The following is a 25,729-nucleotide window of genomic DNA, read 5'->3' on the forward strand; positions in this document are numbered from 1 at the left end:
TGGTCTACAAGAAAAAGTACTATATTTGTGGCATCATAATATCGAAGTTTTGAAATAATTTAATCTTTTCTGATACAATTGTTACTTTTGGTATTATAGCAACGGGTAGTAGGTGTTGTGTTGATATTTGGAATTTCTTCAAAGATAACTTTCTTGGATGAATTTATGAAGAAATATAAGTGATTTACGACAATCACTATCTGTTGGCTATAATTCTAAATAGAACTAACACTACGCGCAACAATGAGGTAGTTATATATATATCACAATTAACAAGACCAGACAATTAACCAAATAACGAAACAAAATAACAACATATAAATCAGTAACTGAAATTGACAAAAAAAGGACTGAACACTTAGCTCTATCAAAAGTTTTAACAAATCTGAAAGAACCAGAACAGCTGAGGCGCCTAGGCTTCGAGAAGTCTAGACTGTTCTTGAAGAGATTATTGCCCCACTTATGTTGTATTGGGTTGCAACAATATCGCTTCCAGAATACAACAGCTCAGAGTACTTCGTCCACAAATACGTAGCACTCAACAGCGACTTGTACCTCAGTTCGCCCAGAAAACCTATGTTATATTCTGTATTTTTGCATGAGAGAAAGAGAGAAGAAGTAGCAGATTGTGTTTTCACGATTCTGTGATTACAGTATATGTCACCCTATTCCATACGTTTTGTTTAGTATATATATATATATATGAATATATAACCCAAAACGTATCTGAATATATTACATTATTAAAATAAATATTTAGACTTAAATTGCATTTAATGAATATTTCCGGAAATGTAACAGTCAGCCCATCAGGATTTGCACTTAGCATCAATGGATAATGCACTCAGCAAATCCATCAACGGATAATCCACATTGTGCATCAACGGATAATCCACATTGTGCATCAACGGATAATCCACATTGAACTTCAACGGATAATTCTATCAACGGATAATCCACATTGAACTTCAACGGATAATTCTATCAATGGATAATCAACTTTGAGCTTCAACGGATAATCAACTTTGAGCTTCAACGGATAATCCAAACTGAGTTTAAACGGATAATCTTCACTCTTCTACAAATTCAATATTCACATTAAAACAATATAATAAGCCAGTAAATATTTTAATTAAACATTTCAAGCTACTAACTTCAACTCAATTTCTTTATGGATTACACTAAGAAAATGACTTAGATCCAAACATGAAAGTTTAGGTTCTCATAACAAGGAACAACTTCCAACAATTAGTTTTAGGAAATTACATCAAGAACATGTCTAAAACATGCCTCAAACTTTCCATTTTCTTACAATCCCCCACAAATTCATACAGAAATGCATATCAGATTTTATCATGACTTGCTTTTCAGAGTCGGTACCCTCCCGGGTTTGAACCCTCCTAAATCCCCTACTTCGATGGCTACCGGATATAGATGGAATGTTTCACCTTGAATCTTTATCTGTTTGGTGTAGCCACACTCCATAGACGACGACAAGGCTATGGTACAGATCTACGACTATAAGACGTTATGGTATTGTCACAATTAACAAGACCAGACAATTAACCAAATAACGAAACAAAATCACGAAAGTTAACAACAAGATATAAATCAGTAACTGAAATTGACAAAGAAAGGACAGAACACTTAGCTTCATCAGAAGCTTTAACAGATCTGAAAGAAACAGAGAAGCTGAGGCGCCTAGGCTTCGAGAAGTATAGAATGTTATTGAAGAGATTATTGCCAAACTTACGCTGTGTTGGGTTGCAGCAAAATCGCTTCCAGGATACAACAGCTCAGAGTACTTCGTCCCCAGATTCGTAGCACTCAACAGCGAGCTGTACCTCAGTTCGTCCAGAAAACCTATGCTATATTCCGTATGTTTGCATGAGAGAAAGAAAGAAGAAGCAGCAGTTTGGGTTTTCACGATTCTGTGATTACAGTATATGTCACCTTATTCCATACGTTTTGTTTAGTATATATATATATATATATAAATATAACCCAAAACGAATCTGAATATATTACATTAATTAAAATAAATATTCAGACTTAAATTGCATTTAATGAATATTTCCAGAAACGTAACAGTCGGCCCATCATGATTTGCACTTAGCATCAATGGATAATGCACTCAGCAAATCCATCAATGAATAATCCATATTGTGCATCAACGGATAATCCACATTGTGCATCAACGGATAATCCATATTGAACTTCAACGGATAATCCACATTGAGCTTCAACGGATAATCCTCACTGTTCTAAAAATTCAATATTCACATTAAAATAATATAATAAGTCAATAAATATTTTAATTAAACATTTCAAACTACTAACTTCAACTCAATTGTTTTATGAATTACACTAAGAAAATGACTTAGATCCATACATGAAAGTTGAAGTCCTCATAACAAAGAACAACTTTCAACAATTAGTTTTAGGAAATTACATCAAGAACATGTCTAAAATATGCCTCCAACTTTTCATTTTCTAACATTATCAATTTCGTTGAATAGGTTTATAGATATCCAATGAAGAACGCATTCAAAATTGCGTTCGATCTTAGGTAAGAGAATCTTCAACCACAAAAAACCCTTAGCTAAAAATTATTAATACATACTATAAATAAAAAATATAGAGATTATGTAAAACAAATCCATCTCCAATGGTACATTCCCCTTATTTATAAATATAGCCAACCTCTTGATATTGACTATATTTGTTGAACCACTACAGACCTGTAAGAAATCTGTAAAAAAAATCATTTATTACCATATTGAAGTAATATATTCTATTTATAACAACATAAATTTTAATAATATACTATTTTTAAAATATAGCTAACCAATATAGCAAATACCATCGAAGTACAATGCCTTACATGTTCAACAAATTTTACAAATTGTACTATATGTTCAATTTAGCCAATCAATTATAGCTAATACCATTGGAGATGCTCTAAGTCCCCTCTAATATAATTATGGGCTTAGGCACCACCTCGATCATTTTCTAAATTATGTAAATGTATCGAAATTATTGCTTTATTTTTGTTTAATATTTTATGTATCGTTACTTTCTACTTTTTAAGCATCATACACATATTCACACACACATGAGGTCTTTTTGAAAATAGTCTTTTTATTCTTTTGAATGAGGCTAGTGTCACGTAAATTTTACCGTGTTCGGACTTTGTAATAACCGGAATTTACTAAGTATGTTTGATTGGTTGGTTGGTTATTTAATTTAATTAAAAAAATATATACACGCAAAATAATTAACTTTTAATGTTTAATTATTTATGTTAAAATTTTATGATGTTATCTATCTATATTTTTATATTAAATACGAAACATTAAAAGTTTTGTTAGTAGTCCTCTGGTCACTCAATCCGGAGCCATTAGATATTTTTGATTAAATTGATGATAATCATTAGATATTATCCTAAAGATTTTAATATAAGGGATATAATGTTCGAATCTCACAAACAACATATTTAAATTATTAATATAAAAATATAATGATAAAAATAATTCTAAATCGCACGGATTATATATTAATATTATATAAAAATGATAAATATGAATCATTAGCGGAGACCATTAATAAAAATTTCAACATCCAGAAATAATATATCTACACTTACTAAAATAAAGTGCAAGTTATGTCAAGTGTCACTCGCTCTTTAAAATAGGACACTTGTCATTCTCTCAATTAATTTATATATAATTTTAATTTAGTTGACATGCTAACATTAATAATACATTTCTCTCTCCTCATTAATTCTCTTTCTTCCTTCGTTTTTCAGTTTTGTAACTTTCTTTCAACAATTTTTGGAAAAATTTCTAATAAATCTAAATTCTCCTATATATATAGGGGGCTACTCCAATAGAAACCAATTTAGAATATAAACTAGAAACCAAATATTTTTTTTAAAATTAATTCGAAATATAACACATATGGTATGCAAATCGATCGTTGAGAGATGTAGAAAAATACAGTGAAATCGAATTTTAAAAAAAATTACGGTTTGACGGGAAATATCAAATTAAATACGGAGGGGAAAATGTGAAATTGTGTGTGGGAGAGTGGGTGGTGTGATTTAGGGGGACCATTAGATCAGGTAAATCTAATGGCTTAGATTAATTCTAAGTTTCTATTTTAATTTTAGTTTGTATTTGATAATTCCCATATATATATATATAGGTTTTGGTCCACAACCCCAGGTGGTTGTAGTAACCACCTGGTGCCCCGCATTGGTTCATTGCAACAGGCCTCCAACAATGAGACATTGAGGAAGGTACCTACCACAATGAAATAATGCGACAGGATTACTGTTTTTATTTAATTTCTAAAATAACAAAAAAATATATTTTAACGAATTAATTTTTTTCCGATAATAACGGAGTTATAAAATATATAATTAATTTTAACAACCATTTGTTCTATATTTTCTAATTTTATTACTACTTCCCATTTATTATCAATTATATAATGAGTTAAAAATTTAAAAATAAATTAGATATATAATCGGAAAAATAATTAAAATATTAGTTTTAATGAAAAAAATAAAAAACCTAAGATAGTAACTGAAATGTATGAATGGAGTATTGCAAGTATGATTGTTTATTGATCGAATGTGTCGTCTTCTCTAAAACTTTTTTGAGTAAATTCTAATCAAACTATTTTAATTTAAATTTTAAATATGTCAAAATTATGTATAATAACACATTTGTACTCCTTAATGAAGTTATGATGAATTAAATATTTTTTATAAATAATTTTTAATTTTAAAAAAATAAATGAGAACAAAATAATAATAAAAAACCCTCCCGCAATGAGTCATTGCGGGAGGTGTTCAGCCCTGCCCCAACATATATAAAATATTGTGGCTGGTGGTTAAAGAGCCATCTACAACAATGTTTCATTGCACTAGCCGCAATGAAACAATGCTACAGGTGGCAAAAGTTATTTTTTTTATTTGTTACGAAAAAATGTTTAGCATTCTGGGGGCTCAATTGTTTTATATTTTTTATAGGTAACGAAAAATTGATAAAATTTCATTTTTTTTAGTTTTTCACATTTTCAATTTTTAGCATTATATTCGTTTACTATAAATTAAAAATTGATAAACTAAATTGGACAAGTACAAGAAAAATAAAAAAAACATAAAACTCACAATATTAAAAAAAACATAAAACTCACAATATTCCGTTATGATAAAAATTCGAAAATACTATTTCGAACAAATAATTAAAAAATATTTTTTCACTCAAAAATTTTAAATTCAATATTAAATTTAAATATTTTAGTTTAAAATATTAATTCAAAAATATCAAAATATAAGTTCGAAAAAATATTTCAAAACTCATTTTTAACAAAAAAAATAAATTAGAAAAATAAAGCGAGTAAGAACCGTTAATTTTATAACAACGTCCTCCAGCAATGTTTCATTGCACTAGCCGCAATGAAACAATGCTGTAGGTGGCAGAAGGTATTTTTTTTATTTGTTACGAAAAAATATTTAGCATTTCGGGGGCTGAGTTGTTTTATATTTTTTTTATAGCTAACGAAAATCGATAAAATTTCGTTTTTTTTAATTTTTCACATTTTCAATTTTTAGCATTATATTCGTTTACTATAAATTAAAAACTAATAAATTAAATTGGACAAGTACATGAAAAATAAAAAATAAACATAAAACTCACAATATTTAAAAAACATAAAACTCACAATATTCCGTTATAATTAAAATTCAAAAATACTATTTCGAACAAATAATTAAAAAATACTTTTCCACTCAAAAAATTTAAATTCAATATTAAATTAAATATTTTAGTTTAAAATATTAATTCAAAAATATCAAAATATAAGTTCGAAAAAATATTTCAAAATTCATTTTTAACAAAAAAATAAATTAGAAAAATAAAGCGAGCAAAAACTGTTACATTTAAAACAACGTCCTCCAGCAATGTTTCATTGCTGTAGGTGGTAGAGGGTATTTTTTTATTTGTTACGAAAAAATATTTAGCATTCAGGGGGCTGAGTTGTTTTATATTTTTTTATAGCTAACGAAAAATCGATAAAATTTCATTTTTTTAGTTTTCCACATTGTTAATTTTTAGCATTATATTCGTTTACTATAAATTAAATTGGATAAGTACCAGAAAAATAAAAAAAAACATAAAACTCACAATATTAAAAAAAAACATAAAACTCAGAATATTACCTTATAATAAAAATTCGAAAATACTGTTTCGAACAAATAATTAAAAAATACATTTTCATTCAAAAATTTTAAATTCAATATTAAAATTTAAATATTTTAGTTTAAAATATTAATTAAAAATTATCAAAATATAAGTTCGAAAAATATTAAAAAATTTATTTTTAACAAAAAAATAAATTAGAAAAAATAAAGTGGGCAAACATGTCCTTCAAGAATGTTTCATAACAGTGTCCTCTAGTAATGTTTCATTGCACCTAGTGCAATGAAACAATGCTGTAGGCGCTGCCGCAATGTTTCAATGCTGCAGGTGGTTGCTAGAACCACTTGGGGCTGTTATATATATATATAAACACACCGAATAACCCTCACTGCTTAAAATTAAGCAACTTACAAATATCCATATATCTATTTTATACTAAAAATAAGTTATATATAACAAGAGACAATCTTTCCCTAAAATTGAACACATTACTGTTATTAATTTATCTATTAAACTAAAAGTACAAAATCTGTACTAAACTATAATAACCGAAATATGATATAATTTGGTTCAATCTCCATTTTAATTATATTATCTCACGATTGTTGGGTATTCTTAATCAGATGATTACAACTGTTAGAGTTAACTATTTAGAGTTAACTATTAAAATAATACAATACTCAAGGTCAGAGGTTCAAATCCCTCCAACAATAATCATTTATATTATTATTTATAAAAACACAGGTTCAAATCCCTCCAACAATAATCATTTATATTATTATTTATAAAAACACAGATAATTTTCAAGGTTCGAATCTCACAACAACAATCATTATTCAATATGAAAGTAATGCACTCCCCAAACTTTCAAGTTCGAATCGTTCCAACAAAAAAAATCCATGTTTCTCATGTCATACCATAACAAGCAATTATATTATTTATAATATTATAATTAAAGTTAATAGTTCTAGTTTCAATTATATACAAATCTACTATTTGATATAATTTTGGAATTATATACATTGAAATTAAAATAATAATCATATATAATTATTATTTTATATTTAATTTCCAAAAAATGATATAATAAAAATTAGAATATATGACTAATCCGGTTATCAAATAAAACTTTAATATTGTTTTGGCAAAGCAAGATTTCGTTAGCGCTATGGTCCACGCGGATAACAAATGGGAAAGTTGAGACCGGATACTTTGAACGCAAATGTTTATGCAAAAAATGTTTAATGAAGAATGACAATACTTTACAACTTAGAAAAGTCAAAACACACACACACTCGGATGTATATTACTATTCTCATTCTCAGTGTTGGAGTATGATTGTCAACCATTTACTTGTCCATTTATCTATACATCCACTAATACATCTCTAAATCTTGTGTTAAATCGGGTGTTTTAATGCTGGGCTTTGCAAGCAATCTATAAACAAGTACTACTCCTACTTTTCTAATCTTTCAATCTTGGGTTTACTTATTGTGTTGATCATTGATTATTAGTAATGTACAAGGATTGTGGGTTTCAAGTTTCATGCTCAATTCTTGATTATGTACATGTACCCTTGAGCTTTTAGCTTTTTTTTCAACATTATGGATTTATCTCTTTTATTGTTTCATTTATTGTGTTTTTGTGTTATAGTATAATTATAATCTAAATTAGCTCTTGTTACCTTAGGACATAGATATGTATTATCATATGTAGTTTTTAGTGTGGTTTTGAAACCTTACCATGCTTTTAAACTCTGATACTGGGATTTTCATATATAACACAATCTAAATTGTGACATGCGATGAGATTTACTTCAAAAACACATGTGATGAAATTTGATATGGTCGAGTACTATGTTCTATCTGTGTGTTGCTGATTATAAGTGGCTAGTAAGCATGATTGTTCATTAAAGCATTTCATTCGTGATGCCCATGATTGACTTGGCTAAACTAGGACCTTTGTAGCTGACAGGGCTTCTAGAAACAATCCCTTTTACCTCTTCTTATTGACTGTGGCATTGCCAACTACTATTACCTCAACCTGTATTAGCCTTTTATTTTTAGTGCAAATAAATAGTTGGTCGCTCTGTCTTTAATTTGAATGCAATTAAAGGTCCTAACTTCTAACTTATACTTTTAAAATATGTGGTTTATGGGTGACATTGTGGTTGAGGCGTCGTGCTGAGTTAAACATAAAAGTTGCTATCTATTTATATTTGATCTTTTTTTTAAGTTAAGATATTTCAGTTGATTTTCTTATTTTTTAATTGTTTTTTATTGAGGTGTGCAACTTTGTTTAAGCTGCTCCCAGCACCCTATTATTTCAGCTTTTCATTGTGCTTTTCTAATTCAAAAGTAATAATTTTTTTCTAAGCTTAATGGCAAAGTTCATTGGCGATTTACCGGAAGGGATAGTTACTGAAATACTTTTTCGAGTTCCTGTAAAATCATTGCTCCAATGCAAATCCGTCTGCAAGCTGTGGTTATCCATAATCTCAGATCCTTATATCATAAAATCTCACCTTCACCGGGCCATCAGTGCTTCAATAAATAATCCCTCAGCACTCAATATCGAATATTCGCCGCCCGACGAGGACGATCAGGACTTCATTGCCTCCACTCAGTCCATTCTTTCAACTCTTGTCGAATGTACAGCTGAAGTGCAACTGAGAAGGCGACGCCCATGTCAACCTGTTAAAGGAGGGTGCCTTAGCAATGTGAACAGACAAGATTTTTCCAGCTCTCCCGTGCACTTTAATCATCTTTTAATGCCACATCTTTTTTATTATTCTCGAGTTATTAGCTCTTATAATGGCATTATCTGTCTAGCAGACTATTTTGGTAGAGCGGTCTACCTCTGGAATCCATCAATCAGGCACTTCAAGAAACTTCCTTCTGTACAGCCATACGCAACTAGATCGATGCCGGTTAAGATAGGATTTGGTTATGATTCTATCTCTGATGGATACAAGGTCTTTAGGATTGTATATGAAAATATTTTTGATGTTGTACCAATAGTTCAGGTGTATTCCACAAGTGCTGATATTTGGAGAGAATTTCGGGCTCCTATTCTGAAGAATTGGAAGATTTACAAGCAAACTAGTATTGTTGTAAATGGGGTAATGTATTTCGACGGTGGGGATGAGTTGATCTCATTTGATTTGCACAAAGAGGTTTTTGGACTAGTTTCATTCCCAAGCTTTATTCAAAGAAAGGGGTCAGATGTTTTGGATTTTGAAGGGTTTGTTGCTATGGTCTTTGAATCTGTTGATTATGGACCAGGACTTGATCTATGGACGCTGGATGATGTTTCTGGCGAGATGTCTTGGACGAAAAGATTCAGTGTTGAGGTTGATTCGGATACAAATATATGGCTATATTGCTATTTGGGTGCAGGACTGTTTTATGGGCGCAAGTTAATGAATGGAAATGTCTTCTTGTATGACTGTGACGAGAAGAAAGAAACCAAATATTTTGAACTTGGAGAAGAGACCAGTAGCTTGACTCTTAAATATATCGAGACACTTGTTTCGCTGGATGGCTTTGAGCAAGTGGAGTGAAAAGCCAACTAATTCTGTCTCATGGTAGAAACAATCTACAGGTAAAAAAATTTAGTAGTTGCTTATTGTTAGTAGTTCCATAATAAGGCTTTTATTGCATGCCTGCTCAACCATTTTATATCAGTCTCGTTATTATTCTTGTATATGTTGCCTTGTATGGACTGTGTCATAGTTAATTAAATAGGTCCCGGTTTAGTGATATTTCTTTAACAATTTATTGTTTCTCTGTGCACATTTATCACTCTTAATACATTTGATTTGAACCGTATGGGACATTGGCATCCTTCTTTTTTATATTACATTGGTCATACAGATTGATTTATATTTCTTGAACTTGGTATGATGACAATAAATTATACACTGTCAAGTCTTTATAAACATATTTCTGCTATATATGTAATAATATGATCTCCAGTGTCATTAGAAAATGATTATGAGAAATATTGACCTTGATTCTAAAGACAAGTGAAAATAGTACAGACCTCTAGTGAGTAATCACTTCATGTTTTACTACTTTCTCATCTTTCATGACAATGTAATGTGCAGACCTATTAGTGTTACCTCTAGCTCCTCTTTAAACTGTGGGTAAAACTTCGGAGGTGAATATGGCTGACATTTTTCTAGCAGCCGACAGATAAAGCCCACTGGGCCGTCCACTAAAATCACATCCTAGCCCATTTTGTAACTGTGGTTTTGAAGGTCATTGATTAACTTTTCTGTTTTCACAAAATATAAGAGTCTTTTAAGACTGTCAAAATATGGAAGTGAACCGTAGGCTTTTCTTTTGTTACTTACAGGATATGGCTATTTGGAAATAATGAAGGTTTAGGACTATGATCCCTTCACTTCATATTCTTGGCCAAGTATAATCCTTTCATTTTACTATATTTTTCATATATTAATCGCCTGAATAATACATGGAAAAGTTTTCATCACTTTATAGTTCATTTTGGGGGGATTTCGTAATGCTGCCCACTTACTAGGTATTATAGTTATCATGGAAATGAACTATGATTGATTGAAATGTATTTTATGGGACAACCTAAGTTTGAATTACAGAAATTGAGTATGAATGAGCTAAAAGTCCAGAGCATCAAAAAAACATGAGCAAAGAGTTCTCGTTAATTAAAAGTTAATATTTATTAATATATAACTAAAAATTAAAATGTATCTAGAAAGGTATCAAGACTAGGTATATTGAACCCTTAACCAAAAGCCTCTAAATAGTCGGAGTAGCCTTGATTTTAGCTTATGACTCTTAATAACTTGAATTGCACTGCATTATTATTTAGTTATATTGTATTGTATTCAAAGTCTCAATTTTTTTCTAATCTTTCATTTTAAATTTTTAAGTTGAAATTCAGAAAATCTTGTCCATGCCTACATATCCTCAACTTTCAAATTTGGGTGCCCTGTGGACGAAAAAGGATCAAAAACCAAAACAGGACACTTGTACGTGAACTATCCGCCAGAGTTCAAGGTTATCATGCTATTTTGCTGCTCGCCAACAAAGTACCACTTCTCCATTTCGTATTTGCACGGTTATTTATGAATCACTTCATTGGTAATGAGGCATGTCAATTACATCTACACTTGAGAGGAAACAAAGATTGACTATAGATATTCTGCAGAGGGGTCCATGATTTAGCAGGTTGCCTGCACTCCGTGTCATTGCATACCATGGTCATTTGTCCGTATACATAATTTAGGTATCTAATGTCTGCTAGAAATATCTTGTTTTATCTCTTGTTTAGTGTGTGTGTAAGAGATGCAATATGTGCAGTGGTAATACATAACAAGAGGCTTGTCTCTGTAAACTGTAACATGTAATGAGAATTTTATAGATTGTTGAACAAAAAGTTATTTTTTATGTAACTCATTGCACACACGCACGAACACAGAGACAGGGGTTATTAGTGCACGCTCTTAACGTTCTTCATAAGAACCAAAATTCTGAAACTAATAAAGTTTGGAATTGACTGTTTGGCTTATACTCTTATAGAATAATTTTGTTATTTTATCAAGCTATGTTAAATGCAACCAAAGCAGCATGCATATATTAGAAGTATTTTGTTTGCGTAATTGTTAATATAGTTTGTTGATGCTTGTGTTGTAATTTTTAGTGACATTTATTGTCATGGAATCTGGTTCTTGTCAATTGAAGTAGCACTATACTCTAAAACGCCAGTCCCACGTCGAGTCATGTGAAGACTTTATTTAAGTATATAAATTGAAGTAACAAAGATTAGTCCAAAAGTAGTAGTGATCTTGTATACATTAGTTATTTGACCTCTACACTTCCGGCAGGCAGCAGGGTAGAGCTCTTAATCTTTTAAAGAATTCAAATACTCATTCTAGTTGAGCCCGTATTGAAGCCCAAGTCCTAATATTCAAGGCCCAACTATTTCTAGATTAATTAGCTGTCTTAGTAGCTGTTTATTTGTTTTGTTTTTGTTTTAGCTTTGCAGTAGGAGGACAGTGGTCCATGGTCTTTGTAACTACCTCTATTATAAGAGAGGACTTATCCTTGTAGAAGAATCATCCAAGAATGAAATGAAAAAGCTCCTACTTAAAACCATACAGTTTCATTGTTCAATTGTTTTCATGGTATCAGAGCTATGAATTACATCATATAATTGGTGTGCTTATTCTTCACTTTATCTATATCTTTTATTGTCGAAATGGCAACTACTGATAATATTGTTCCTACTAGAACATCTATTGATGTCTCGAGCCCTTTGTATCTTCACCCTTCTGATGGTAACAATTTCATGACCATTGATAAGCTTCAAGGCTCGTCTAATTATAGATCTTGGAAAAGATCTATGGAAATCGCCCTATCTTCAAAGCGTAAGCTGGGATTTGTTGAAGGTACATTACTTAGAGATACAACCGATGAAGTCAAGAAGGACGCCTGGGATACGTGCAACAACATGATCATCTCTTGGATTCTAGGGTCGGTTTCTGATTCTATCAAGAAATCTATTATGTTTGTGAGCAGTGCTCATCATATATGGAAGCATCTTGAGCAACGTTTTGCTCTCACCAATGGATCTCGGAAATACAAGATAAATAAGGAGTTGTATGAAACCAAACAACAAGGAAAGCCAGTTAGTGAATACTACACTCATATGAGGTCACTTTGGGAGGAGCTGGAATCATTGGTCATTCTTCCTACTATTAATGCAACAACTGCAGAAATTACAACTCTGATTAATGTTCTTGCTCAACAAAGAGAAGAGCAAAAGTTGTTCCAATTCTTGAATGGATTGGATGACACATATGCTGCTCAGAGAAGCCAAATGCTTATGATGGCTGCTCTTCCCTCGGTTGAAACAGCGTGTAGTTATATCGAACAAGAAGAAGCACAACGGGAGATTCTCAGTCATTCCAAAGACGAAAGTGAAGGCCTTGTGATGTACAGTAAAGGGACTATGGGTATCTCTGCTAATCTTCAAGGTACAACACAATGTGGTGCTTGTGGGAAACATGGTCACAACACTGATAAATGTTGGACAGTTGTGGGTTATCCCAGTTGGCATGCTAAAGCTAAACCTCAAACACAACAACCACACAGAAGCAAGGGTCGAGGCAATGGCATGGGTACTCAGCAAAAATGGAACAAGGGAAGATCTAATTCTGGAGCCCGAATTGCTGCTAATGTGCAAGGGCCAACTCAAGATACTAGATCTATAGCTAGTAGTACTGCTACAATCACCTCACAACAACTTGAGCAGCTGTTGCGGATGCTACCAGCTTCTTCAAGAGGGGGAGGAGATACAGATGATGAAATTGAGGGCAGCTATGCAGGTATGGTCTCATGCTATTTTGCTGATTCCACTAAAAATGCTGAATGGATTATAGATTCTGGTGCGTCTGATCACATGTCTGGTATGATTGATGTTTTAGAAAATGTCGTGACCTGTGAAAAACTAGCTCGAATTAACTTACCTACAGGTGAAAAATCTCAGATTACACACAGAGGAAATGTGTGTTGGCTTAATAAGCTAAAATTACAGAATGTGCTTTATATTCCTGCTTTTAAACACAATTTACTGTATGTTAATAAGCTATGTCATGATGAGAAGTGCACTATAGTCTTCCATGATAATTACTACATTATTCAAGATAGTCTGACAAGTCAAGTTAAAGGAATTGGGAAATGAGAGCATGGTCTCTATTATTTAATTAATGAGCCACTTCAACAGACCTTAAGGAATATTAAAGCTCAAACTATAGATCACAGCAGTAAAACTGAATATATTAGTAATGGTAAAGCTGCTATGTCTGCCAACACTATTACTGCTCTAAATCTCCCTACCATAGTTAAGGATGTTCCTAGGTTGAGTAAAGAGATGTTGTGGCACCAGAGACTAGGTCATACACCTTTAAAGAGAATGATGATGATTGATCAAATTGAGCTTAAGGATGGTAATCAAGATATATGTCTAGCATGTCCTCTAGCAAAATTTACTAAACTTCCATTCACTAAGAGTCAATCAAGAGCAGGCAATGTGTTTGAACTAGTGCACATTGACACATGGGGACCATATAGAGTTCATTACAGAGGTAAATATAGTTACTTTCTTACCTTTGTAGATGATTGCTCTAGAGTGACTTGGGTACACTTACTCAAGCACAAGTCTGATGCTTATAGTGCAATCTATAGCTTTGTGAAAATGGTAAGGACTCAATTTGATCAAAGGGTAAAGATCATAAGGTCTGATAATGCCCTGGAATTTGATGATTACAAATGTAAACTCTTCTTTGAAAGATTAGGAATACTCCATCAAACTTCATGTCCAGATAGGCCACAACAGAATGGAAGGGCTGAAAGGAAGCATAGAAATATTCTGGAGATGGCTAGAGATCTGAGGTTTCAAGGTGCTTTGCCACTCAAGTTCTGGGGAGATTGTGTGCTTGCTGCTACACATATTACTAATAGACTACCAAGTGTTATTTTAAGAGGTAAAACTCCATATGAAGTGCTTTATGGAAAGAAGGCAGGTTATGGACATTTAAGAACTATAGGATGTCTGGCATTTGCTTCCAATCCCAGCAGAAAGAAAGATAAGTTTCAAGAAAGAGGAGTCCCATGTGTGTTTATAGGCTATTCTTCATCACAAAAAGGATATAGGTTGCATAATCTTCTTACTGGAATTACATTTGTTTCCAGAGATGTAAGATTTTATGAATCTATATACCCTTATCATGTATTTCAGTCAACTATGGTAAAGGGCTCAGAAGCGCAACAAGAAGCAACCAAGGAGACACAGATTACTTGTGATGATTATGAGTATGAGAATTTTCCAAATGAAAGTCAAGATGCAACAGAATCAGAATATGATCTTCCTCAATCAGAACAATCAATCATTCGAAGATCAACCAGAGAGCATAGACCTCCTGCTTGGCATAATGGTTACCATATCAGTGCAAATTGTGTGAGGAAGGTAACTAAAACTCAGGTCAACTCTCAATTCTCATGCTTTATGAATACAGTAGGTAAAGCACCTGATCCTAAATGCTTCAAAGAAGCAGCAAGTCATAGTCATTGGCTCCAAGCCATGAATGAAGAACTGGATGCTTTGGAGAGTAATCAAACCTGGGAAATTACTGATTTACCTGCTGGAAAGACTGCTATAGGGTGCAAGTGGGTGTACACAACCAAGTTTGATCCTCAGAGACAAAGCACCAGATACAAGTCTAGACTTGTGGTGTTGGAAAATAAACAAAGGTATGATATTGATTACGACCAAACCTTTACCCCTGTAGCAAAGCTATCTACAGTCAGATCTTTACTTGTAGTAGCATCTTTGAAGGGTTGGTACACACATCAAATGGATGTGAAGAATGCGTTTTTACATGGAAATTTGCAGGAGGTGGTATACATGAAGTTTCCTCCATGTTATGAAGGTGCTGGTTTTAGATTTGATGTTACATCACCAGAGAAATATGCAAAATACTCTGTGCTTCAAACTAAAGTTTGCAGATTACTCAAGACTATTTATGATCTTAGACAGTCACCAAGACTGTGGTTTGATAAGCTGAGTTCAGTTTTAAAGGAGAATGGTTTTACTCCATCTAAAGCAGACTGCACTCTCTTCACAAAACAGAGAGATGGAAACTTCACTGCAATTCTGGCATATGTAGATGACCTGATTGTGACAGGTAACAACATGCCTCAAATTGAGGAAGCAAAGAAATTTTTGAGCTCTCAGTTCAAAATGAAGGATCTTGGAGACTTGAGATATTTTCTCGGAATTGAAGTTGATAGAAGTGCTGAAGGCATTTTTCTATCACAGAAGAAATATCTGCAGAATATTCTTGAGGAGTTCAAAATGACAAAATGCAAGCCTTTAAGGTTACCAATGGATGCTCATGTGAAGCTTCTTTCTACTGCTGGAGATGTCTTGCCTGATCCTGATGTGTACCAGAAACTTGTTGGTAAACTAATTTACCTTACAATCACTAGGCCAGACATTGCATATACTGTGCATGTACTGAGCCAATTTATGCACAAACCTACATCTGTTCATTTTCAAGCTGCAAAGAGAGTCCTTAGGTATTTGTCTGGTTCAATAGATCAAGGTATTCTCCTTGCTTCTGATTCTGCAGCAGAACTCCAAGCTTATTGTGATAGTGATTGGGCTGGGTGTCCTAACTCTAGGAGATCAACTTCTGGTTTCTGCCTCTTACTTGGAAAGTCCCCTATAGCTTGGAAGTCTAAAAAACAATCAGTTGTGGCTAGATCCACAGCTGAAGCAGAATATAGGTCTTTAGCAATGGCTACATGTGAAGTCCTGTGGATCAAGCAACTTCTCAAGGATCTGGGCCTTACTCATCTTGGAGCAACTACCATTTTTTGTGATAACAAAGCAGCATTGACAATTTCTGCTAATCCGGTTCATCATGAAAAAACTAAACATGTGGAGATAGATTGCCATTTTATCAGAGAGAAGGCTGCTGAAGGTCAGATTACTCCAACTTATGTCTCCACTACTAATCAACTAGCTGATGTCTTTACTAAGATCCTAACTACAGAACAACATCAGTGTCTTCTTAACAAGCTTGGTGTTCATCATCCAACACACCTAGCTTGAGGGGGAGTATTGAAGCCCAAGTCCTAATATTCAAGGCCCAACTATCCAGTCTATTCAGAAGCACATGATCCAAGGAAGATTCTAGATTAATTAGCTGTCTTAGTAGCTGTTTATTTGTTTTGTCCTAGGAGGGAAATTAATGTTTTTGTTTTAGCTTTGCAGTAGGAGGACAGTGGTCCAGGGTCTTTGTAACTACCTCTATTATAAGAGAGGACTTATCCTTGTAGAAGAATCATCCAAGAATGAAATGAAAAAGCTCCTGCTTAAAACCATACAGTTTCATTGTTCAATTGTTTTCAGCCCGGAAAATGGCTCTATGGTAGAGCTCTTGTGCTTATAAGTTAAGCACGGAAAATGGCTCTATAGTAGAGCTCTTGTGCTTATAAAGAACACTATTTTATTAAATTCAAATATCTAGAAACACCTCTGATTGTCCGTTTTACCAGCTATTACTACTCATAATGGTTTAGCTGTGTAGTCTGTAGCTAATGATTTTGATAAATAATATATCTAGAATCCATCACCGGGGCAATGCAAGCCCATATGGAATGAAATCTGAGTTTGTTAACATAGCTTTTTGTTATGATTCTATTTTCAATGGCTACAAGGTCCTTAAGGGAACGTGTAAAACAACGCGTTTAGATGTTTCTGTAACAATAGTGCAGGTGTTTACCACAAAAGCTGATTCTTGGAGACAATATCAAGCTCCTATTTCTGACAAACTGGTCTGGCAGAATAATGTTGTTGTAAATGGTGCGATGCAAGTCAATGCTAGGGATGAGCTATTTCTGTTGATATGGTGTTTGAAGTTGGTCCAGGAATTGACCTATGGAGGTGGGAGGATATAGTAAAGCTTTATCGAGGCTTATTGAGAGAAGGATTTATTATTGTGCAGGACTCCTATTCTGAAAACAAGAGGTTGAACGAGCAAACTTATTTTACAGGATAACACACACCGACTGAAAGTCAAACACAAGCACGGCGTAGGAGTATAGGAGCTGACTTACTGCAATTAATTGTCTTATGTTTGGTTTTCAAGAAAGGAGAACCTAATGTTCGATGTTTACAACTATTGTGACTATCTAGGTGTCAAGTGTTGAAGTTTACTATCTATATCCCTGCACTAGATGGATTTATTGCTTATTAACACTTGTTCGTAATTGTGGTGTAATATCAACTAGTTTTGTACGCTACCTGCTGTTGATCTCTCCTTTGTCCGGATAACTAGATAAGAAAACTGAGAAATCGAGACCATGGTGCCAGTTTCTGGTAGACATAGGCCACATTACGCAGGCGCCGGGAAGGTACAATTGACTCCACTTGCAGTTATGCATAAATGTGTTCTGAAATTTAACTTTAAAGTTTAAACATAACCATCAATTTATTAAAAAAATTCAATGTTACTTAATTTGACCTCAATTCATATTGGTGGAAATGTGTAGCAAAGATCTGGAAGTGCCTTCCCTTTAGTTGTGTATATACTGCATAGAGTAAAACCGTTAAAAAGTTAATTAGTTTGTGTTATTGTTTAAGGTTATTCAATGAGCATGTAAACGGCATGTGATGTGACTAGCTGCTTTTACTATCACAGTAATAGATCTAACCTCTTTGGTAACAAAATCATGAACCATGAAAGTGTCATTGATGAGAAAAAGGTGGTGTCATCAAACTTATACTTAACTATACCTACTACTATGTCTTCATGACAAAAGATCCATGTGGGTCCACTGTTTTCAAAAGTGATAAGGTTGTCCTATATCAGTCTTTTTCTCCTATATGATTAAACCAGAAGTTTGTTTTGTTTGAATAACTTGAATGTTTGGAGTGCAAGTATGATTTGATTTGGCCCTTCTTTAAAAATACTTTCTTGGTTTGTATGTTCCTTTCACAGAAAGAAAGATGACCAGTTCTTCAACGGTTCAAGATGGGAAAATTCAAGAAAAACAATGTCTTTGTGATTTCTGTGGAGATTCTGTAGCAGTTTTATATTGCAAAGCTGATTCAGCTAAGCTTTGTTTGACATGTGATCGGAAAGTTCACTCGACTAATCAACTGTTTACTAAGCACACCAGATCAGTTTTATGCGACGCGTGTGATTCCTCCCCTTCTTCCATTTTTTGTTCTACTCACTGTTCTGTTCTTTGCCAGAACTGTGATTGGGAAAGTCACAGGATTTCTCAGTCAAGTGTTCATGATAGAAGACCTCTTGAAGGGTTTAATGGGTGTCCTTCTGTGGCGGAGTTGTTGGCTAATTTTGGGTTTGATGATTTAGGGAAGAGGAAGAGTAACAAGAGTGTCGGGACCGAGGAGTCTGAGAATTTTGGATTTTCGGTTTATTTGGTTTGGGAAACTCCTTCTGTTGTTAGCCTTGATGATCTAATATCTTCAGATGGATCTAACCATAATTTTCAGGTTACGGGGATTCCTCCTTTGCCTAAGGTTAGTCCCTCTCATATCCCTCGAGTATGTTTAATATGAATTTTACATATTCTGATGTAGATTTTTTGGTTCTTTGAGGATTTGAGAAATTCTTGTTTCAATGTAAAGTAGTAGTAAGTTGAATCAATATTCAAGATGTCGAATTGTGTCTTTATGGTTAATTGGTTACGATGTGATTTTTTTATGGCTGCCTTCTTCTAGACCGTGGCTCCTTGCCGCTTAGTTTTATTACTAGTTTCTGTTTGACAATTATCTTATGCAGTTCTTTATTGTTTATAAAATTGCATCCTAGGCTCCATTAATTTGAATCAAAATAGTTGTATATCGATTAGCAATATACCATTTTGCTTTTTGTAAATCACTCGATGCTTTCATACATCAATAGTTGGTGGTAAATTGCTGGAATTAGTGAAACTGTTTAGATTGAAGTGATAGTAACTTTGCAGAACCGAAATACTGTTTGTGGACAACGCAAAGAAGAGATACTTTTCCAGCTACGTGAAATGGCGAAGATGGAACCTGGCATTGACCAAAATAAACAGGATCTTGAGCCCTCTTCCAGATTCCAGTCCCTGTTTCCTTACCATGACCTCCAGCAGCAGAATTTAAACTTTGAAAGCAAAAAAGAAGCAACCTTCTTCTCTTCTCACGAGGTCTAGTACCTTTTGCTCCTGTTTATAGATTGCTTCTTTTATATTTTTGCATATCTTAGTAAGATTTTTCTGTTGAAAATTTATTTCAGTAATTAATTATGTGTAATAGCCGATTTGCTACCCCTAGCAATGTAAAAGATAATGTGTTGGCTTAATAAATCGAGAAGACACAATTCTAAATAAAAGTGTGTAAATTACTTGCAGCTGGAAAGGGGGCGGGGGTAGTTCTGTTATAACCACCAATTAATTCTTGGTGTCCGGGGTATTACGAGGAAGAATACGTTTGATAAGTCATGGTTGGTAGTCTGGTAGAACTAGTTGGGGATGACGAGTTACTATCAGTGCACTTTTATAGGTCTAATGCTTTAAGCTTAATTATTTGGTCCAATAACTTGTAGGGTAGGAAAATAGCTGGAGTTGTCTGATACTTAATCTTGTGCTCATGGATCTTTAATATGTTGAGGCCTACTTCTCCCTTTGGAGGCGTATGACTATGTGTCAATTTGCTAATCATTCAAAATTTTCTGTCTTTCGAATTTTTTTTTAAAGAAGAGTGGGGTTTTTAAAGAGGGTCCCTACCCCTTGTGAGGATTCAAATCCATAACCTTCTCATGAAGGTGGGAAGGTCGGACGGAGATCATCTTTTACCACCAGGCTATCTCCGCATACTCATGTTCTAATGATTCTTCTTATTCTTGTAATGTTTCGGATCAATATAAAGCAGCATGACTAGTAGATCTAATGAGCCCAAACTTGGCTTTAGTTTCTTCAGCAACAGAAGCATCTCTGGAAAAACTTCAACTTCCTAAATAGTAAACAAAATTTAGAGAAACAGGTCACTTCATTAAGCCATCTTATTGGATTTCAGTTGATGTGCAAGAAAGATGTTGGAATACTGTTACTTTTTTGACTTGCCATTTCAGCACACTTCCGCACCGCAGCTTCGGTAGGAACTCCTAGGGTTTAGGGTGATAGCTCGTATGTCAGATTTTTTGTTGTTTGTTTGGTTTATTTAACTCCTAATTTTATAACAATATTGCATGATTTGTTAAAGACCCCACCCCGCCTTCTTCATGTTTAGGAATAGTGAATACTGCAGGAAAAAAATAAAAGCAGTCCTGACTCGAAAGTCTGGAAAGTAAAACGGAGAGTAGGCCAGTTGTGTACACCTTTAATAGTCAAGCATTAAGTTTGATGATTTGATTTCATGTAGGTCATTAAATAATACGCATGCTCTTCTTCTCTTAACTACTGGATTTGAGGCCTGGTAAAGAAAAGGAAAGAGTTCATTTCTTAGTGTATCTAGCTAGCATCAGATCTATATATATGAACAGAAAGAGGCAATTTATTTCAAGTTTTTTACAGGGAAGTACTTTCCAGTGGTGCAATGATATTGGCAAGGAAGCAGAAGTAATTCTGCCTAATGCCTCATTTCAGAGCTACTTAAACACCGACAGTCTAGTTCCTGATAAAGATCCAGATATTAATCCTAAGTTACATCACGGAGACAACAAGAATGAGACACCATTACAAAATCCTGTTGTTACCGAAGGCTCACAAATCTTCCCTAAAGTCCCGCATGAATTTTGCAGCCAGCATAGAGACTCTGCGATCACACGGTACAAGGAGAAGAGAAAATCAAGGAGGCAAGTATATTTCAAATTAATTCAAGCATACTGATGAGATCATAGGCTCTGGTATTAATCTAGAAGCTTTAACCTATAAAAAGGCCTAGCTATATAAATGGAAACTTACTCTTTAACTGCTATTGACTTACAAATATCGTTTCTTGTTGCTTAATAATTTATTTTTCTAGAATCACGTATGATGATCTTTCCAATTCATCAATAACAGGTACGAGAAGCACATCAGGTACGAATCCAGAAAGGTTCGCGCAGAAAGTAGAGCTAGAGTGAAGGGTCGCTTCGCGAAGATAGATGGTTAAAATGCTTTGGGCAGAAATGATATTAAGACATTTATTTGTCTAGTATTTTACCAGTTCTTGCTGGGACTAGGTTTGCAGTAAACACTTAAGATAATATTCCTTGAACAATCCTGAGATAGTTCAGAAAGGTTTCTCAATTTTATTATAATTCAACCCAATGAATTGTGTAATTTGCTTCCCATCAATAATTGTTGTACAAGTTGAACCTGAATTAATTTATTTAAGTTCCGAAAATTGCAGCATACGAGATTCAGTATATAATCTGCAATTTGTTTTTTTTCCATGAATCAACCCTATGACCTGGTTTGTTTATGCCTTCAGTTCTTTTTTTGATTTATACTGAAAATGTGATGATCAAGTGTTTTAATATGAAAGGTAAAACTTGGAAGATACAGGTTGATGTCTTTAAAACTTAGTAAGTTAGTAATTGGACTGGCTAACAATAACTAGTTTTGGGCCTGCTATTTTCAGTTATGGGCCTCAACTATATAATATGTGCTACTCACGAGTATGTTACAATTCCATACTCGATTTCATAGATACATATAGAATTACAACATGATATAATTACTGTTATTCTTTAGGCTGTAGGGGAAACTGATTACAGGGAAAGACGGTATAAATTATGTGCATTATTTGCCCCTAAAATTAGATGCAACCTTTAGGTTGCATAATATTATAACACAAATGATTAAACACAAGAACCGGATGGGAGAGATGTTTTTGAAATTCTAGTGAAAGAGTACATTTTAGCAGTTATAGATCTTGGCTAATCAATAAAACAAATATCCAAATTAAAGTCATTATTGAATCAAGCCAGAAACAAGAAGTCTTGAGGATAAGTCATTATTTTCAATTGTAACTAAAAGTTCAGAAGCCAGAACCCAATTTGTATTAGGCACATGAATGTTTCACCAGTATTTTGAGGTTAGTAGCATGATAAAGTGTGGGCTCTTGATGTTCAAGTGGAGCAGAAATAATTTAAAGCTAGTTACTCATTCAAACATGCAAGGAAAATTAATCATAAACCAAAAAATTAGAAATCAGTTGTTGGTGGTGACATGTATTTATCAATAAATTAATGATAACAATCAACTCAGGACCTAACTGTAGGAATTTTAAAAGATAGCTGTAGAAGCCTTAGGCTAAAGGTTGATGATAATATATCATTATAATTTATAAGTGATAATAATTTTATATTTATATTTTAATTCTATTATAGCGAATAATGATATACTTTATATTGATCGGGGTTGCATTTGTCCCTAAAATTAGATTTAAACTTAAGATCATAGTGAGATTGATAAAATTACTTTAATAGTGCAGCTCGTGACGTTAAAGATTTGACTATTTAAAGAATTTAAATTCACAAAACTTATCAAGTCATTTACGCCAAATGACAGTTGAGCACGGGCTTGTGGGAGCTTAGCCACCAATTTAGTCTAACTGGCATAAAAACCGCAACTGATCCTGGACTAAATATTTGAAAACTAAAGTAATAGCATGACATTATTGAAATACGAGTAGTAAAATCACGAATCGCAAGCTGCATCCGAACAAAGGTTGTCTTTAATGGTATACGTCCAAGATAGAGAGGCGAGGAGGTTGTATCCAATATGGATCGTAACCATAGAAATGATACATATATTTACATAATTGAGAATATTCTCATATGAAGAGAGATACTTTCATCCAGTATAATGAGTGATGTGTAAGCTATTTGTCGTTGTGCTAAGCGTACAAAGACGATTATTTGTCAAAATTGGTAACTGAATGACGTTGGTGTAGCTGAAAGAGCGTTACCCTTGTGTTGTGATGAGGCGTAACAAGTCTCTATTAGCAAAATATGTGAAAGTATGGAGCAGATCTGGATAGGCTTTTATGCTTTCCTAGTTTGTGATGAGTACAAATTCTCCAAATTCTACTCATTTCTGGGTGGGCAGTAATAGTAATTTGGGCAAAAGGTTTTCAGCCTTTAAGAAAGGGCTGCAATGTAAATCAGTTGAGGGGGATTAAATGGTGTAGAAGTGATTGGAGGGTGGCATATTATGATGATGTGATAATTTTTTACAGGATGTGATGTACTCAACTTTCATGAAGATCGTATGGTCGATATTATGAAAAAATAAACGATCTCCTAGATAGTGTGTTATCCTCTGGTTATGAGGAGGCTCTACAAGTGAGCTCCAGAAAATTCAGAGCTATTGGTTTTTGAAAAATACACCTCCTTGTAGGGTAGTGAAATTATATTATGGATATCGTCAAAAAAGGGGAGGTGTACAAAGCTCTCCAAATCAAAATGACAATGGTTATATGAAATCCAATTTTAATGTTCAAAGTGACAACGTTTGTTTCATTTAGAATAGCAAAAGAAGAGTGTTAGATGAGCAAATTAAATAAGTGAAAAATGGAGGTGGCACATGTATACAGACTTTCCAAGCCTTTTGAAGAAAGTAGATTCAGAGTCCTTTGTATTTTGCTAATACGAAGGTGCATGAATATTAATCTAAATATCAGGAAGACATCATGAACAAAGCAAGCAATAAGGGTATTATGTAGCAGAATGCGCAGATGTGGTGTGTACCTTTCTAATTATCGAACACTGGTGGTCAATGAGTTATTATAAGCTAAAAGATCGATTTACATTACTTTATAATGAGAATTATGAAAAATAATCAACTACAATATAGCCATAAGAGACCATATACATTAGTTTTAATATGAATTAACGTCAAAGAAGAGCTTAAGCCATAGCCGTGGAACGATCCAACTCAAGTCGCGGCCATGATGAAAGACCGCGCATATTGACTTTTATATGAGTTGGGTTCGTGAAGCTACATTGGTCTTAAAAGGACACTGGGCATTTAAATTATTTTATAAATGCGTAGGAAAATACACCAACAGTCATAACTGTAATGGTTGCGTAAGCAAATATGATATCCCAGTGGTTTAGAGAAATAAAAATACAAAGAAATAAAAATACAAAGAAACGTAAAAAGAATAACATTTAAAATGTTGAATAACATGACATAAAAAGCACATGAATGATGAGTTTAGATTGAGCATATGTGATCACAAATCACAAGATTAGAGAACTTGAGACCTTCATGTCATGAAATGCGTTTGTCCAAAGTTGAAATATAAAACAGATTAGCCTCGTGGTTAGTTTAATAAAGTATGAACCACGGAAAAATTAAGGTAATTGTTTCTTTGGAATATAACAATCAACCTAAATAACAAGGTATTTATATTCCTACATAAAATATAGATAAAAAACTTGATAATTGTAACATGAAAGTCAAATAATTTATAAATGTACATAAGTTTGTAACTTGCCTAAATACTAAATAGGTAGAATAAGGCTAGACATTATATGATGCACGAACTAATCAAGAGACTAAAGTAATTGTAGCCAAATGAGACCGCAAAACAAAAAATATAATGACAATTAGTTATGAATATTATGCGTTAAGGCGTTAGTTGTATCGTGTTGGTGATAGGTATGTGGAGCCTTTTGCTAAACTCTTGGTCTTTATCCATAGCTACAGGTTCAAAAACTAAGGTTATGCAAATCTTACGAACTTTAGATTATAGGATCACGACGATATGATAAGCTGTAAGTTTAGACTTCTATCTTATAATAGTTATTTCTATTATATTTTATTTAACTTGTTGCCATACCCCAAAGAATCTAGTGTAATCCTCAAGATGTAATGACAAGTAAATTTACTAGAGCAACGGAGCTTATCACTTGTAATAATAGATAACTTAAAAATTAAAGCATTTCAGTATGTCAAAGTGCTTACCAAGCCGTAGATGCC

The 25,729-nt window shown here is 33.4% G+C and overlaps 3 protein-coding genes across 4 annotated transcripts; all 3 read left to right on the top strand.

Moving 5' to 3' along the window:
- The first annotated feature begins 7,453 nt into the window (after positions 1 to 7,453).
- On the top strand, positions 7,454 to 11,646 carry LOC141708573 (F-box/kelch-repeat protein At3g23880-like). 2 transcript variants are annotated; one of them, XM_074512266.1, is made up of 3 exons: positions 7,454 to 7,656; positions 8,586 to 9,812; positions 11,136 to 11,646. In XM_074512266.1, exon 2 carries the CDS (start codon positions 8,590 to 8,592, stop codon positions 9,769 to 9,771), a length of 1,182 nt encoding a protein of 393 aa, XP_074368367.1. In that variant the 5' UTR covers positions 7,454 to 7,656; positions 8,586 to 8,589; the 3' UTR covers positions 9,772 to 9,812; positions 11,136 to 11,646. The 2 variants fall into 2 exon arrangements, with proteins under 2 accessions (XP_074368367.1, XP_074368366.1); XM_074512265.1 differs by having other exon boundaries at positions 7,456 to 7,656; positions 11,125 to 11,646.
- An 806-nt stretch (positions 11,647 to 12,452) lies between these two features.
- LOC141701694 (uncharacterized) lies at positions 12,453 to 13,937 on the top strand. The gene has a single exon (XM_074505328.1). It carries the CDS (start codon positions 12,453 to 12,455, stop codon positions 13,935 to 13,937), a length of 1,485 nt encoding a protein of 494 aa, XP_074361429.1.
- Positions 13,938 to 18,556: 4,619 nt separating this feature from the next.
- Positions 18,557 to 22,189, top strand: LOC141708574 (zinc finger protein CONSTANS-LIKE 13-like). The gene is made up of 4 exons (XM_074512267.1): positions 18,557 to 19,310; positions 19,757 to 19,963; positions 21,329 to 21,609; positions 21,818 to 22,189. The coding sequence occupies exons 1-4, from the start codon at positions 18,771 to 18,773 to the stop codon at positions 21,906 to 21,908; spliced, it is 1,119 nt and encodes a 372-aa protein (XP_074368368.1). The 5' UTR covers positions 18,557 to 18,770; the 3' UTR covers positions 21,909 to 22,189.
- Positions 22,190 to 25,729: the final 3,540 nt, after the last annotated feature.

The sequence above is a fragment of the Apium graveolens genome, chromosome 2, assembly GCF_009905375.1.
Source record: "Apium graveolens cultivar Ventura chromosome 2, ASM990537v1, whole genome shotgun sequence".
NCBI classification, from domain to species: Eukaryota; Viridiplantae; Streptophyta; class Magnoliopsida; order Apiales; family Apiaceae; genus Apium; species Apium graveolens.